The sequence below is a fragment of the Nilaparvata lugens genome, unplaced genomic scaffold, assembly GCF_014356525.2.
Source record: "Nilaparvata lugens isolate BPH unplaced genomic scaffold, ASM1435652v1 scaffold3888, whole genome shotgun sequence".
In the NCBI taxonomy this organism is placed as follows: Eukaryota; Metazoa; Arthropoda; class Insecta; order Hemiptera; family Delphacidae; genus Nilaparvata; species Nilaparvata lugens.
This window is the reverse complement of record NW_024090491.1, coordinates 13609-30753: the sequence shown is the minus strand read 5'-3', so window position 1 is coordinate 30753 and position 17145 is coordinate 13609. Positions and strand designations below refer to the sequence as shown.

General features: G+C 33.6%; 1 protein-coding gene across 1 annotated transcript; it reads right to left on the bottom strand.

The window, feature by feature from the left end:
- Window positions 1–157: 157 nt before the first annotated feature.
- On the bottom strand, window positions 158–16301 carry LOC120355650 (ethanolaminephosphotransferase 1-like). The gene is made up of 4 exons (XM_039444259.1): window positions 16182–16301; window positions 11964–12032; window positions 9470–9662; window positions 158–465 (listed from the first exon to the last, which is right to left on the bottom strand). The coding sequence occupies exons 1-4, from the start codon at window positions 16233–16235 to the stop codon at window positions 158–160; spliced, it is 624 nt and encodes a 207-aa protein (XP_039300193.1). The 5' UTR covers window positions 16236–16301.
- Window positions 16302–17145: the final 844 nt, after the last annotated feature.

The following is a 17145-nucleotide window of genomic DNA, read 5'->3' as shown; positions in this document are numbered from 1 at the left end:
TACATAATTATGATTTGATTCTATTAAGTTGATTTTTGTGCTTTATTCCTCGATTTTGAAGCCTATTCATAACAAAAATAAATAAAATATCCAAAGCGTACTTGATGATTTACATTTTATTTCACTAGTAAACACATCACAATATTAACAGTGACTATCATGTATGATCGATGATCGTAGGATGATCGATTAGGATACTCACAAGCATTGACAGATCATACCCCCATGGCAGAAAAAGTACTCCAGTGTTATACTTTTCCCAATGCGACAGATAAAACGTCACAAATACGTTCCAGCAAATATAATAGAAGCGTAGTGGTGGCACTGAGAAATCAGTGCGGCCAAATATGGAGTACAAACAGGTGGGAATGAGCACAGCTGTCCAAGAGTCTAATCCGTGGTCGAAAAGTTCACCCAGAGGACCACTTGTATTGGTACGCCTGGCTTGTTTGCCATCAATACCATCTGAAAATTCCAAATCAAATAAGTACTAACAGAGAAAGAAAATGTGTTCATAGATATTGCATCGTTTCTCACAAGTCTAATATGATATGTTCTGTTCAACATTATTGTATACAGAGTGGGTGAAAAGTCCGAGAACGGCTTAATATCTCAAACACAAAGATAATTTGACGGTGGGTGTGATTGGGGATCCTACTCAAATTGAAAAAAAAAAACTACTTTATAATGACTTCTGGTTCGCCATCTTGGATCTGCCATATTGAATGCAACTTCATTTTTTTAAATGGGAAGGTGGTCGTGCGATACATGATTTCGATAGGGAATTTGAAGAAAAAATGAATAGTAGTAACCGCATATCGATATCTCAAACCGTTTCGGAAACATTCAAATTATTAATCAATATTATTCTAAGCAGAAAAGAGAGAAAAAGAGGCCTCAAATGTCGCCTGCGTTAGGCGACAGTTGAGGCCTCTCTAATGTTCGTACAGCCTCGACAGTCGAGACCTGCGACCGTACAGGACTCCAGAAAAAGAGGCCTCAACTGTCGCCTGCGCTAGGCTCTCCAGAATGACAGACAGAACCAAAAGAATTATCATTTAATTAGTATGGATTTACCAGCAATTGAATAATATATTATATCCCATTATTCCTTCCATATTATGAATAAGTATTGCAACTTTACAACTGTAAATAGTTGCTTCTTCATAAAAAACGAAATTTTCAAACTTTTTGAATTTTCAAACTATACCTTTTTGATTCTTGGATGTCAAATTCTCAGTACATTATAGATGTAGGATATTATTCTATAAATCAATATCCTGTTACAAATCAATAACTTTTATTAATTCACATTCACATTTTACATTTTCTTGATCTATACATTGAGCTTTTCTCGTAAAAACTAAATTGTTTATTTATTTCATTAACGATGTTACTTATGGAATTAATCACATGATGATACGTCAAAATAGAATTACCATCGCTACAATCTCATATCCTACACTCGGCCATTCTGACAAATTGGCTTGCCCTCAAGCCATAAAATAAATGAATATGAAAAGGATTACAAACATAAACAAAACATGGAAAATAAATCAAACATAAAAAACACACAAGATGAAACGAACGTGAACAAAACATAACACTGCATTACACGCAACACTGCTTGATAAGACTGACTTTCTTTGGCTGTTGGGGTACTTTGAATTGCTTTTTCATTAATTTTCTTCTCTTTGTTGAGTATGCATCAACTCATACATATATTCTTCATTCTATAATTATTCTTATCAATTTCACTTTTTCCAATACTAGCAATATCTCTTTCCATTTCTTTCTAAATTCATACCTTGACTTTCTTCCATTTCCACATCTTTCTCATCTCTCCTCATTTTTTGTACATTCTCATTCCGTTCTCCAAGTTTTTCATTAATTTCATAACTTGATTCAATTCCATTTTCCTCTCCACTATTCCATCATCACCCTCTTCCTTCCTCTTTTCACCATTTCCAATGTGCAGATGATTGTGGGGTACAGATTTTAAACTGACATAACCATTAATACTTTCAAGTTTTTGATCATCAATTTTCAATAATTCTCCACTGCAAGGATTTGACAAGTTATCATTACAAGGAATCAGATCAAATGCTTGTAAATTTTTAGATTGATTTCGGTATTCAAATCTAGGTTTTGAAAAATGTTCCAACTTACCATGGTTAGAAATCAACACCGCGTCAAGACTAACTTCTTGATTGTGATTATAGTTACCACAAACTCTGTTTCGAATTCTATGATACCAAAAGAGATTCTATGAAGATGGAGATGATGCATAATAAACAATGCATGATAAACAATCAACAATAAAGATGATGCATGATAATGATTATAAGAGTTAATGATTATAAGTGTATGGAATTAATGAAGCGGAATAGGTTGGAACGGTATTGATAGTATTTTTGGATAGGTTCAACTGCACTTAACCATCAAAACACATCTCAGTTCTTCCCAGTTCTTTGAGTCTATAATAATTAGATTGATGTTGTCAGTTAGCAGAATAAATTCATTTGTATTGGTATTGTGCAGTCTTCAAGTTCACCATGTCTGCTCATATTTCAAAAAGAAAACGTTACCTGAGTCATCGTGATAGTAGCTAAGATAATATAAATCCTTGATCCTGTTAGTTAGGCACATTTTCAATGTCCGAGTTGATGTACAGTGAAAATACATGTCTACTCTATCTGGATCATGAATTTCAATTTCAATAGTTAAAAGCGTTTAACCGTCATTGCGATTATGGGGAATGTAAAATCTGTTTTTTTAGAATGGGTTTATAAATGTTCTTATCAATTCAGATGAGAATTCATATTCATCAATGATAAATTCATCATTGTTTGAAATTGAATTTCATGATGCAGACAGAGTAGACATGTATTTGTACTGTACATCAACTCAGACATTGAAAATGTGCCTAACTAACCTGGGGAATTCCCGAGACATCTAACAATAAACGAGATGTGTAGGAGCAGTAAAGCTAGACAATAGAAGGGTTTCGGTGACACTTCTCCAGGTAGAAATAGCAAGTCAGGAACAATGCTATTCTGTACCATCAGTTTACAATGACCCAGAAAAAGAAAGAAATTTCTTGGAAAATAATATTCTCATTTTCTTCAATTTGTCATGTGGTGGAACTGTAAATAGCTTCCATGAACCCCAAGAAAATAAGTGGGAGATCCAAATTGAACTGGGTTTTAGAGTCTAAGAAGGATATGCAAAAATTAAATATAACAGTGGCATATTTACTAATCAGAGCAGGGCTACGGAATCAGCTCAAAGTTGATATTTTCCCAGAAGAACCCAGAATTGAAACTTGGTCGTTAGAAAGACGAATCGCTCAGAGTGCGAGGATGAAAGAGTATTGGAGGCGAAAGCGGGAGACCAACGTAAATAATAATAATAATAATAATAATAATAATAATAATAATAATAATAATAATAATGATAGCGTTTATGATAATGGTTAATGGTGAATTACTGTGGTCCTTAGTTGGCCTATACAAAATAAATGAATGAATAGTGTTGTACATTTCTTTCTTTCTCATTGTTAGTCTAGAGTTAAGGGTTGCAGCTGTAATCATTTTTATAGCATCATGATCGTTGGTTCATAATTATTATTCATAATATCAACGATACAGCTAACTCCAATTAATTCTTTACAGTACAATTTGAAAAATAAATAAACGGTCTGAAGATGAAATGCAATTTGTATTCGATAATACAATATTTTTCTATATCTACTTAAATCGGTCAAGCTTAAACCGTTCATGATCGTTGGAAAAGGTTATCATGGATATAATTTTCACTAACAGCACTGCTTTTTAGTTATGAAGAAAAGAGAAGTAGCCTCTCACAAGGAAAAGAGTCTACACTCCCAAATTTAAAACAAAAAAATTCAACCAAAAATAAATTATAAACCAGGAAAACATTTTCAGGGGTTCAGGGGTGATATACGCGCCGCGAACATGAACAATTCACTTTCAATCAGCTGATGCCAAGCTTTTTATATCTATATCTTATACCGTTTCTGTAAAAATACAGATATAGTCAGCTGATTAAGAGTGAATTGCTCATGTTCACGGCGCGTATATCTGTACCTTTAGAACTGAATTTCTACAAATTGCAAGATCTCAAAAAAGGTGGCTTTACAAAGGTACAAAATTATATATCTGATTATTTATAGTAATTGTTAGAGATCTTTCGTGTATAGTTTTCAAAAACACAGTAAATATATTTTTAAGGAAGAATGTTTATACAAAAAGTTATAAAGTTTATCGGTATAAAGTTGCCGATTTTTCAAATCAACTTCCTAGATTATAATATAAGAAGGTTATTACTCTAATCATTCTACTATGTAACCTTTTTCTATTCTCTGAAACTTATTAATTTTGTAACTTTTAAATTGTTTTGACGTTGACTATGCATTGGAAAATGTTTTATGTAGATAAATTAACTTTTATTTCTATTAAGTTCAGCATGTAAAATAAAGAGACCCGCATCTTTCTTTCCACCCTCCAATATTAAGTTACGTCAACAAAGGTGGTTAAGTCTTATAAAATTGAAAAGAGCATTCCGTTCACCCGGTAGTTTGATATGATGTACATTTCAGTACTTGGATGATGGTCCCTAAACATATTTTTAAGTAATGGGAATCCATTACTACTGCATTATGCCTCCTTCATTGACAAATATAAATATTTATCTATCTTCTATCTATCTATAAGAAAAGATGGTGTCTGTCTTTCTGTCTGTTTGTCTGTGAGCTCATCACGCTTGAAATACTTGACTGATTAAGTTGTAATTCTTCACAAAGATGGCCTGTATACCGACAAGTGTCATAGGCCTATTTTCATTCTGAAAATTCTTTAAAGATAAGCCCTACGATCCTTCAAAGTTCATATGCTTTTTTTATGAAGGAAGTTTCCATTATTTGGTTTTCAACAAATCAGATGTTATAATCATTACAAAATGTATTTCATAACATCTATTATACACTGGATGAAGATGCACTATTGACCCATTAGTACAGGAACAGCCTGGTATCGCAGTAGGATGTGTCCTCAACTGTCGTCTGCTGCAAGCGACTCTCTAATTTTTGTACAGGCCCGACAGTCGAGACCTGCGACGGTAGAGGACTCCTGAAAAAGAGGCCTCAAATGTCGCCTGCGTTAGGCGACAGTAGAGGACTCTTCAATTTTCTCTACAGGCCCAACAGTCGAGGCCTACGACCGTAGAGGACTGGAAAACAGTCCTCTACTGTCGCAGGCCTCGAATCTCGTTGGTCTCGACTGTCGCGCCCCCGGGGGTGAACATATCAAAAGTCCCCATCCCTACCCCTAGTGCTAAAGGGGTGAGGGTGGTTTAAAAGTTGCATTTTACAATGTTTTGCTTACACGCTCATATCTTGAGAAAAATGCATTCAACCGACATGACTAACTATTCAGAAATGAAGCTTGATAAATTCTCTACAATATTTGTTCTGTGGTGATTTGTGATATCTCCAACAGTTTTCGAGATATACGCTCTTAAAAGTATAAAATTGTTCAAATAACAGCTTTTAATACTATTTTTTCGGCCTACAACTCTCCAACCGTAGATTTGTAGAGCTTTGTTTTCTCTCCAATTTGATGTATTATTTCACTACTTAATGTTTTCTTTCTATTGTTATAGCAGATTTAACGTGGGGGGTGAAATTTTAATTTTGTAACATTTGATCACTTGAAAATGAAATTTGAGTCTGGAACATCTGGTACTAAATTTTTGACTTTGTAGCTTATGAAGACTAGTTGGGAGGTAATAATAATAATAAAGCTTTATTTACATTCATTACATGAACAAAAGCCTCTCTTAACGAGGTATTTGAGGTTGACAGTCCTTGATTAATTAATTACAATCATAAAAATCTGTTTACAAAATATATTTACAATCATAATTTCTTTATTATTTTAGCCCATAATTGCCTATTTCTGGCCGTAGTCGCCCATGCATGGCCCACTCTCTGGCACAACTCGTCCCTCCATCTGGTCGGTGGCCGTCCTCGTCTCCTGGTCCTGTCCATCGGTACCCACTCCGTGCAAATCCTTGTCCATCGATCTTCAGGCAGTCTCGCTACGTGTCCGGCCCACTTCCATTTCATTAGATGAGCCTCTTGCAAGCAAGTACTTCACCTTTACTTTCCTTAATATATCCCTGTTTGTAACTCTTTGTACTTGCTTCAGGCCAAGAATACTTCTCAGCATTTTAGTTTGCTCCAGCTTCTTATCTTGATTTTCTGTGAGTGCCCAGGTCTGCGCTCCATATAGTATTGCAGGGTATACGCACATTGATAGAGTTCTCGCTTTTAGATTGTTGGAATAGTTTCCCTTAAATATTCTTTTCAAAGTCCAATACTTTTTCCATCCTTTGTTAATCCTGTGTTTCACTTCCTTTGCCGCTCTATTCGTGAATGATAGAATCTGACCCAGATATCATATTCCTCCACATACTCAATACTTCCGCAGCCTACTTGCACACTTATTCTTTCTGCATTGGTCATTATTCTTGTCTTCTGTGCATTTAGATGGAGACCCATCGCTTCACTAGCACCAACTAATTCCTCTATCATTCCCTTCATCTCTATAGCGCTGCTTGCTATGATCATAACATCATCTGCAAATCGGAGATTCGTGAGCTCTTGGCCGTTAATCCGAAGCCCTCTGCCTTCCCACTCTAATCTGCGAAATATATACTCCAAACAACAATTGAATATAACCGGGGACAGTTGGGAGGTAAACATAGCTAAAATACGCATCTCTAGCCCGTCTATCACAAACCACCACAGAACAAATATTGTAGAGAATTTATCAAGCTTCATTTCTGAATAGTTAGTCATGTCGGTTGAACGCATTTTTCTCAAGATATGAGCGTGTAAGCAAAACATTGGAAAATGCAACTTTTAAACCACCCTCACCCCTTTAGCACAAGGGGTAGGGATGGGGACTTTTGATATGTTCACCCCCTAACTGGTCCCAACAAAGTCAAAAATTGTGTTCAAAACATTCTCTCCAAATTCCTTTGTCAATTGGTCAATTTCTGCATAACTGAAGATCTCACACTCAACACTGAAGCTGCTGCAACAGTGGTGGGGATGGATCAGCATGGATTTTTCCCATCGATGTTCGAAAAGTTATAAGAGCAAAAATAGCAAGAAATTGAAGGGAAATGTGTTTTTTCAAAAATGTCACATCTTTTAGAGCGGATATCTCGAAAAGTGAAAGAGATATAGAAAAAGTTGTTGGATCAATATTGTAGGAAATTATGTGAGCTTTGATTTCTTATGGAATAGTCATGTCTGTAAAATGCATAATTTTCTAGTTATATGCGAGAAACCAAAAAATGGCACCTTTGAGCCACCCCCACCCCCTTAGCACAGTGGGTAGGGGTGGGGACTTTTGATATGTTTACCTCCTCACTAAAAATAACTGCAGGGTCAAAAATTGTCTTCCAAACTTTTCCCTCTATACCCTTTTTTGAGCATTCATTGCCTGGACTAATAGTAATCTTTTGAATATTGTATTGTGTTCTGGAAGAAATGAAATGTATTATTATTATTGGTTTTGATCAAATTTCTACATTTAAAAAAATGAAATCTCGGACTTGTCTGAGGTTCTATTTTAGGGGTTCTCATTTATTTTTCATTTAAAGTTCGCTCTCTGGTGAATGGTTCGTTAAGTAATTGATTGAGTACTTTATTTATGTAGATTACAATATATACTGGCTAATACACTTATATACAATAGCTTACAATACAGCAAAATTGTAGATGAATTGTAAAACTAGTAAGAGGGTGGAATAAATTGAATGAGAAGACCCCTAGATGTAACCCAATACTTCTCAGAACAGACAAACCAAATTGTTCATAGATACAGAAATTTGATCAGAAACAACAAAAAATGTATGAGATTCAAATTTAGGAAAACACTGCAACATTCATCAGAAACAACTGATCTGACATTTAAAGGGATATTGCAACATTTGTTTAAAAACAGTAGAATAATGATTTATTTAATGGAAATTTAAGATACAAATTAAAATCAAAACTTTGAATCTGTCTTAGTGGTGTGACAACACAGCAATATGTGAACAAGCTTCAAAATTTGCATGGGCAATCTAGTCCAACTTGAATACTATAATTGAACAAGAAAAGTTTGGGTTTCTTCAGGAAATCTCAATAGTTTTCCGGTTAAAACAGACTCACCAGATTGAATTTTAATTCAATTAAGAACTCAATAATAACCAATTACATGTAACTCTGTACTTTTAGGGCCGGTTTCCGAGCTCGGGATTTAGCTAAGTCCTAGACTTTAAACAGCTGGAGTCAGAAAATTGGTTTTCCAAAACGGGGCGCAGTCGTAGTCATTGTCATAGTCACGTTTGAATTAAATTTCGAAAAACTAGAAAATTGAACACAAAATGAAATAAAGAGAAAATAGTGTAAAGTTCCAGCTATTTTGAATTATTTAGAAATGTCTAATTTCGTCGAGGAAAAACGTTTCCAATTATAGAAATGAGAAAATAGAAACTAAGACTACTGTTATAAAAGCTGCGACTACGCCCCGTTTTGGAAAGCCAATTTCTGACTCCAGCTGTTTAAAGTCTAGGACTTAGCTAAATCCCGAGCTCGGAAATCGGCCCTTAGATTTTTAAAACTTTTAGATTCATTGTACGTGTACTTTGAGATTTTGCAAACTATATTTAGGCTATTTAGGAACTACTTGAAGCTCTTATGTACTAAGGAGAACTATGAATTCCATTCATCATGTTTTGAATTTGTATCTACACTGAATTTTGTCTTTGTTTTTTAATACTGTAGTATGGCAAATAAAATTCATTTGTTATTGGTATCTAGAAAGAACAGCTTTATAGACTACAGTGGCAAGAGACGGGGATCAATAGCTTCATTTCTAGAATCACGAACACACCTTGACAAAAATTACAACTGGCGGGCTAAGCTTTCAATAATCCACCAATTAAAACACTAACTTCAAACGACGTATGCACTTTCAGGTCAATACGTACTTTCTACAACATACTCGACTAATAGAGTATTGCACTTCTAGTACAATAGTATAGTAGTAAAAGCAATAATACAGTATTTTTGATCTCTGTCTACTATTTGATTGTTTTATTAGTAATAAATTGACTTGACGTTGTAATGCAATGATGAAATCTTTATTTCTGCAATTTAACATCCATTTTTGACTTAATTATTTACTTTCATGAACTTACTCGTAGGCCTAGTCAACTTTTGAATCAATGTTAAATTTTATAAATGACGAAATCTATACAGTAAGTGCAGGTCATGGACAAAAAAAACTCTGAATTACTAATAATAAACGAATTAACTTTACAGTATTTGCTAAATAGTAATCAGTAAAATGTATGATAAATTAATCAGCGATTGATAGTTAAAACTTACCTAACGTATAAGCTATAAATATACTAAGAGCAGTCACCAGGTAGACCCATCGAGGAATAGTAGCGTATTGTGGGAAATCAGTGCTGTTCGCATAGAAATGATAGTCATAAATGGAGAGCAATAAACACGCTCCAGCTGTGAATAGGAATCCAACAAACGTCAACACATTGGGCGCCACCGATTTTGGAACCCACTGGAAAAAACACATGACATTAATAGAAGATTATTTTATTACCGACATGGTTATTATTTTTGAAATGGAAGGGTTATTTGTGAATAATTCATTTTTGTATACAGGATGATTCTTAATTATGGCAAAATAATAATTTAATACGTGATAGTAGAGGTGAAAATAGGAAAAAAGTTCTTATAAACATATATCCATAAACGCTTCATTAGCGAGCTATACAGGTTGAAAGATTTCGCCCGGAATTCAGTTCCTCTGATGAAATACACCGATGCTGAATTGTTTGGGGACTAGTTTTTGAAGAAAACTTATGCTGGATTCATATGGAAAAATATCTGAAAAATTGAATAAAACTAGTCTGGAAGCTGTAGTGCGAGTAGTTTTTGAGAAAAAAGTTGAAATATGCATAAAATCCAAGTAGAAAAACACAGACTTCTACGTTTGATGCTCAATAACTTTCTTTAATGACCAGTAAACAAATAATTTTTCAAAATAAAAATTGTAGAGAATTTAATTCTGAAAAGAATGATGTAAGCTGTGTAAACTAAATTGGAATAATAGTTGAATGAAATGTATTCTTATGTAGTACATTACACCACAAAAATTTGCTGTTTTATGAGGAGAGAACTATCGATGAGAAGACGTCTGAACATATGCATTAAGAACAACGGAGGTCACTTTGAACATCATATCTTTTGGTATAAGTTTAATGTCATTTAGGTAAGTTACTTTCATATAAAAATAAAACTTTTCATAAAAACCGAATATTTTATTTGCAATCAGCTACAACCTATGAGTTATTAGTTCTCTCCTCATAAAACAGCAAATTGTTGTGGTGTAATGTACTACATAAGAATACATTTCATTTAACTATTATTTAAATTTAGTTTACACAGCTTACATCATTCTTTTCAGAATTAGATTCTCTAAACTTGTTATTTTGAAAAATTATTTGTTTACAGGTCATTAAAGAAAGTTATTGAGCATCAAACATAGAAGTCTGTGTTTTTCTACTTAGATTTTTGCACATTTCAACTTTTTTCTCAAAAACTACTCACACTACAGCTTCCAGACTAGTTTTATTCAATTTTTCAAATATTTTTCCATATGAATCCAGCATAAGTTTTTCAAAAACTAGTCCACAAACAATTCATCATCGGTGTATTTCATCAGAGGAACTGAATTCCGGGAGAAATCTTTCACTTTGTATAGCTCGCTAAAGCGTTTATGGATATATGTTTATAAGAACTTTTTTTCTTATTTTTACCTCTACTATCACGTATAAAATTATTTTACCATGATTAAGAATCATCCTGCATATGTGCCATATGCCATGAGATTGCAACAGGAAAGCCGAGTGCATTCATGAAGCAATATCGATGATTTATTTGAACAATGGATAATGCAACTAGAAATTATTTACTCGTTGGTTCGTAGTGACGATAATTTCGTTATGTTATGTTGGCATCTCCGGACTAACTGCATAGGGTAAACCCTAGTAGAAGGTAACATCAACACAACAGTGAAGCTATTTCTTTCAGGTTCCGAAAATTGATTTATTGATTCTATTCTGATCTAGAAAAGGGGATGAATAAGTTGAAATTTGAAAATTAGATGGATGCCAGAATGAGAAGTAATACAGTAATATAGCCTAATTAATATGATAGAATATTATCATGATAAAATCATATAATACATAATATAACACCGAAGATGCATTACATAAATTATATAATAGAAAAAAATTTTCCAAGACAAATTGAACTGGATCAAACGAGATAATAATTGAATCAATTATATTGTTGCAGTATTTGAACGACCTCAATTTTAGGTGAAGACTTGGAATGACAAATGACAGATTAGTTTTATCATCTTGTAGACACTGTAAATATACTCCTAGTGAACGAAGAGCAATTCCAACATCAACATTCATTAGATTTTATATCAGTAGATCAAGTAAGACTTTGGCAGCTATATTATGCACATCTGCTTTTGAACTCTCACATGAATATTTTTAAAATGTTGTTATTTAAATCTTCTCCACGCTACTTGAGAGTACAAACGACAGAAGTTATATTGCCAGATCAATATCCAATGATTTACTTTCAATACATAAATAATACAAAAGCATCCAGGCGTCTAATATTAATTTAGCAATATTCTTGTAAGTTCACGATTGAAAAATCAATGAAATCTCAACAAATCGAACAATTACACACTCGATAGTTAGGTAACAGACCGAGATAATACTTTGTCAGTGGTTGAAGTTCAAATATTTATAATGAACAGGAAAAGTAATTAACTCACCTCGACTACTTTGTTCCAGAACGGATGCATGATGTACACACTGATAGGACTTGTATCGATGGAACTATACTGAAAAAAGGAAATGTCAAAGTAAATCATTGATAAGGAATGAAAAACCTTGATTGATAAAATTATCATATGCGAACTATTATAAAAGAAAAGAGATTTTATCTTAAAATATAATTGAGAATAGATTATTCTAGAAGTTATTCTCAAAATTCTATAAATTATTATAAATTACTATTACCGTTGGCTGTAGTACTGATTATAGCATAATAAATTATCAATAATCAATGAAAAGCCGTGATTAGACCAATCACTCTAACATAAGCTACTCTATCTTTGAACAGTCAAGTTTATCAACTTGAACAATGGTTATAATGGCGTAACTGTTTTTAACTAAAATCTTGTTTGTATTGAAAGTAGGAGGATAAACTGAATAGAGTATTCTATTGCAATGGAACACATAGGGCAATACACATACCCAATTGGAACACATAATAAAGACAATCCAACAGCATAAGTCGAAACAATAAAAGCAAATAAGTCAACACAAAGCAATATAAAGTTAGCTCAAGCATTACAATATTAGCTCTAAGTTTGAACAATACAAAAGTAGTTTCATTAGCTTATTGTGGTCTAGAATGCAAAAGTTGAATTCGAGAGACAGTTTCCACTAAAGCTTGTTATTTCTCTTATAATATAATCGCAATGATTTGGATAGACATCAAGTCATTTATTCCAATTCATGAAACAAATTTCAGTTCAAAAAAGCAAATCGACTTTTAGGGAAAATTGTTCATGACTTATATGTAATTAATTTAGTTCTGATACATTTTAAAGAAAAATAAGTTAAACACACATGGAAAGACATTGTCTTTGTTTTGATCTATATTTGTCAGCTAGGCTACCATATTACTTTTGTCATTTATTTGTGACCAAGTCAATTTCAAGAAAAATATGAATCAAACTTAATAATCTTTCAATAATCTCAGAATCATGAAGAATTATCCATTACGAAGACTTGAAAATAATGTGAAGTTAACAGGTTGCGCTAATACGAGAATGTTGGTCGACTACTATCGTACCAATTAAAACTTACTGTGATAAATTGTTGTAAAGTATAATAGACTCTTATAACTTACAATAAATTTATATTCGAATCACGTATATTTCTGGTACTTGATAAGAAGTTTTGGATAAGCGATTTTTCTACCCCTAATTTCAAGGATTTTGAAGAGATTTGATGTGAGCATTTTTGATGGATTTTGATTCAAGTAATTTGTAAAACTGGAGCCAGAATCAACATTTAGCTTAGTGAGATTTTATTCAGAGTAAAACCAACAAACCAATGGAAAACATGATCATTAGACTTATGAACCAAACTCAATAGTACACCAAACTACAAGAGCCATTACCATAACATGAATTGTAATATTAAGCATAATAGAGTAGGCAAATGACCTATGATAATTCACTCAGTCCTTTAAAAACTTCATCTTTGGAAAAAAGTTTCCTTCATTCATATTATTGAACTAGTTCCCAGCTATTGACAGTTGTGTCGGCTAGCCTATGTATTATATCACAACATATTTAAAAGTCTCGTCTCTGAGATAATAGCTCGTTATTTAATTGAAGAATGAGGCCAAATACTTTGATTTTTATATCATCCTATCACTCAGGTCATAGTTTAATTCGAGCTGTGTTTCAGTTGGAAGACTGATTTTTATTGGTTGACTGAAGTACGCCTAATATACGCCTTTAAGAAATATTTGATTTCATAATTATATGATATGATATTGGTCTCCAATAAAGATATAACTCAACTATCAACTATCTAGTATCTATCAACTATCAACTATCTAGTCAGGTCCACGTTATAATAACAGTATTTGATTGACATTGATGTTGCTTATCAATCATTTACTAAAGCATATTGCGCTATCGTGTTCTGCCTCTGCAACGTTGCCATATCGTTTTTCAGAAATGTAGAAATGTAATCAATTAAGAAAATATTCCATCTCAATTATGAATTTTTTTTATTAAATCATTGAAAAATATATTTTCTTGCCGAATAAAATATAATTGAACATTTTTAGCTGGAATGAACAGTTGATATTTAATCAGATATACCGGTATCAGCTATCCTCTATAGAAGGCAGTGGCAAGGCAGAGAGTCGGCAATGCACCAGTTAGATGCTTACTTCATACTTCTCTCCTTAGTCATGATCAGATATCTGGATTGACTGTGTCAGAAAGTGGACCTGACTTGGTCCTTGTCGTTACTTGTATTTGTCCTCCTGACAGTCTGAAGGCTGGGGAGTCGTCATTATTTTTTTCACGGCGGGTGATTTCCTCCATGAGCATGTCGTATATGTTGAAATGTATGCTCTTCAACATACTCTGATACTGCATAGTAGGGTCGGGCCAATAGGTATGACTTTAGGCCTCTGGCAAATGCTGCCTCGTCATCCATGTCCTTCAGGTCACGCGGCAGTAAATTGAAAAAGTATGATGGAGCAAATTTTGGTGAGCAGCTGTATTTCTTCAGTCTATGTTGCGGCAAGTCAAGATTCTTGTTGTTTCGAAGGTTCCAGCAGTGTTTTTCCTGTCTTGTGGTAAGGCCTTTCTTCTTAACCAGATTTATTGTTTCGAGCAGGTACAATGAGACTACTGTGAGTATTTTACTCTCCACAAATAATGGTTTACAGTGCTCCATCATGTTTTTCTCCAATATCGTTCTCAAGGCCCATTTTTGTATTCTCAGGACTTTGTCAAGGTGTGCCAGGGATGCCGATCCCCAGGCAACAATACCGTACCTTAAATGTGAGGCAAAGAGTGAGTGGTATGCAATGAATGATGTACTTTTCTCTGATATGTTTCTGATTCTTCGTATCACATACACGGCAGATGCTAACCTTTTGCATAACAGCTCTATATGATTTCTCCATGTTAAGTGACTGTCAATCGTTATCCCCAGGAATCTTTACAGTCTGCCATCATTGAGTCATCATTTGTTGGTCTCTCATCTGGGTTGTTGTTGACTGGAGTGAATCTGATGTCGACTGTCTTCTTTCTATTAATGGTCAGCTTCAGTCTATTGCATGAGTTTGTGGCCTCTTCCAGTGCTGTCTCGACAATTTTGTGAGGGTCTTGAAGATTCTGCGATGGTATCAAGATAGTGGTATCATCGGCAACGTAGGGTTGAAATATAAACTATGTCAATAATATACACTTATTTACGTTTGTAAACTTGGTCAAACATATAAAAATATTAAACATTTAGGAATAGTAATCTTTCAACTTTATCAAGAATATAATCAGATGTAAAGTAAGACATGAGCGATTGTCTTAAACACCTCAAGAGTGTTTCATAGGCCGAATTTGCATACACTATTTTGGAATAACAATAAGTGAAGAGCTACTATCAGAATAAACCGTAAACTGAACACTTAAGAGTACTGAAAGCTTGACGTACTTTAACGGCATTTAACAGAATACTTGCAACGCCAACCTGAAACCTGCTGCCAACATCAGAGACCGTTATTTAATGTTGATGCCGCCAGCATCGGAAACAGTGTTATAATTTCATTGCATAATGTTCATTGACATTAACGTTCATAGTATTAATGCTCATTGTTCATTGGCTTTAATGTTCTTAACAAATGTTCAATGTTCATTGACATTAATGTTCTTAAAAAGTCGTTGCATAGGCCTAATATTCACATTATAGTATTGTTAAAAATCCATTGAGAAAAGACCCCTGATATGGGATTGATTGTGATGTTGTAATTGTTAAATTATAGAATTATAGTAGATAAACGGTTTTTATAAAATACCGTATTACAAAATGGATATAATATTATTTACAGGATTCAACATTTTGTGTACGGCCCTTCACACAACAAATCTGTTCTCAAATAAAAATAGAATCAACGTTAGGCCTACTGTAGGCCACATTTGTAATACTAATTTCATTACTGTTGATTATAGTTGACATTTATTAGTTAATTTTTCAGTGACAAATGATGAAAACATCAAGAATAGCTATTGACCCTACAGTTTTTATGCCGCATTAGTAGCTGAATATCGATTATATTACAGCTGATGTAAGCTACGGAAAACTGTCTGCAATATCGTAGCCTAGTATTTTTCATTCAAAGAATACTTAGCTAGTTACAAAAATGTTTAATTAATAAAAGATCAAAGTGGACTTACTTTGTAATGTTCAAATCCAGACAAGTGTTTCTGTGTTAAATATTCGGATTGCATTTTGAATTCTCTCACTTACAAAACTATTCAACAATAACTATGAACTTTTATATATTACACAGGCTCAAAAACTGAACAATAAATAATACAACAAACGCGAAAAACGTGATTAATATCCAGTAAAAACATTATAAAAATTAACTAAAACGTGTGTCACAGGACTAGAGTGCCATTTTGGAAATTACTACTTCCCTTCCCTTTCAATGTTCACTCTTCTTCTTGTTCCAATTCCCATCGTTCTCACACCAAAGAGATGTAAATTTGTGTGAGTGTGTGAGTGCCTGGGTAAATTCTGCTGGACCAGAACAGCTGACTAGAGAGATGTAGCCAACATACAAATCACAATTTACAAAATAATTGGAAAATAATTTAAACGAATGAAAAATCTATAAGTCAGATTGTATAATTATATTTTTTTCAGATACGCGTAGCACAATGCACAGAATCAATTATTAATTAAAAAAAAAACCATCTTCACCTTACGCAACACCGTAAGGTGACGTCACACATGCGTATGACGTTTCGATTCAATCAGCTCTTTGAATGTAACGTTATTTGTGATGACGGTTAACTCAACGAGCTATATAGTAAACTATTGTTTACTATATTAGCTCGTTGCGATTACTGAGAGCTGTGATTGGTCATTTCCTTAGACCAGTTATAGAATGGACACGGCCTATTGTATATTCATACTGAAAGCCGATGAAGCCAAGATCTATTGTCATATCTCCAAATCGTGACGTCAGCATCAGATAGAAAACTTTTCTGTAGAGTTTGTTCACATTGTTTTCCATAGCAGATTGTGTCTACTTCAGCGGGAGCGCAGCTGGAGTCTACCATTTTAATGTATAATAATTTACATCGTTCTGAAATAGACACAATCTGAAAGTTTTCTATCCGATGATGACGT

What these genes read in the sequence shown, in the direction of transcription:
- LOC120355650 (XM_039444259.1), bottom strand. Translation starts at nt 16,235, where the DNA reads ATGCAATCCGAATATTTAACACAGAAACACTTGTCTGGATTTGAACAT. An exon ending in CTGGATTTGAACATTACAAA is followed by an intron (nt 12,033 to 16,181) that starts GTAAGTCCACTT and finishes TCCTTTTTTCAG; the next exon opens with TATAGTTCCATCGATACAAG. An exon ending in ATTTATAGCTTATACGTTAG is followed by an intron (nt 466 to 9,469) that starts GTAAGTTTTAAC and finishes TGGAATTTTCAG; the next exon opens with ATGGTATTGATGGCAAACAA.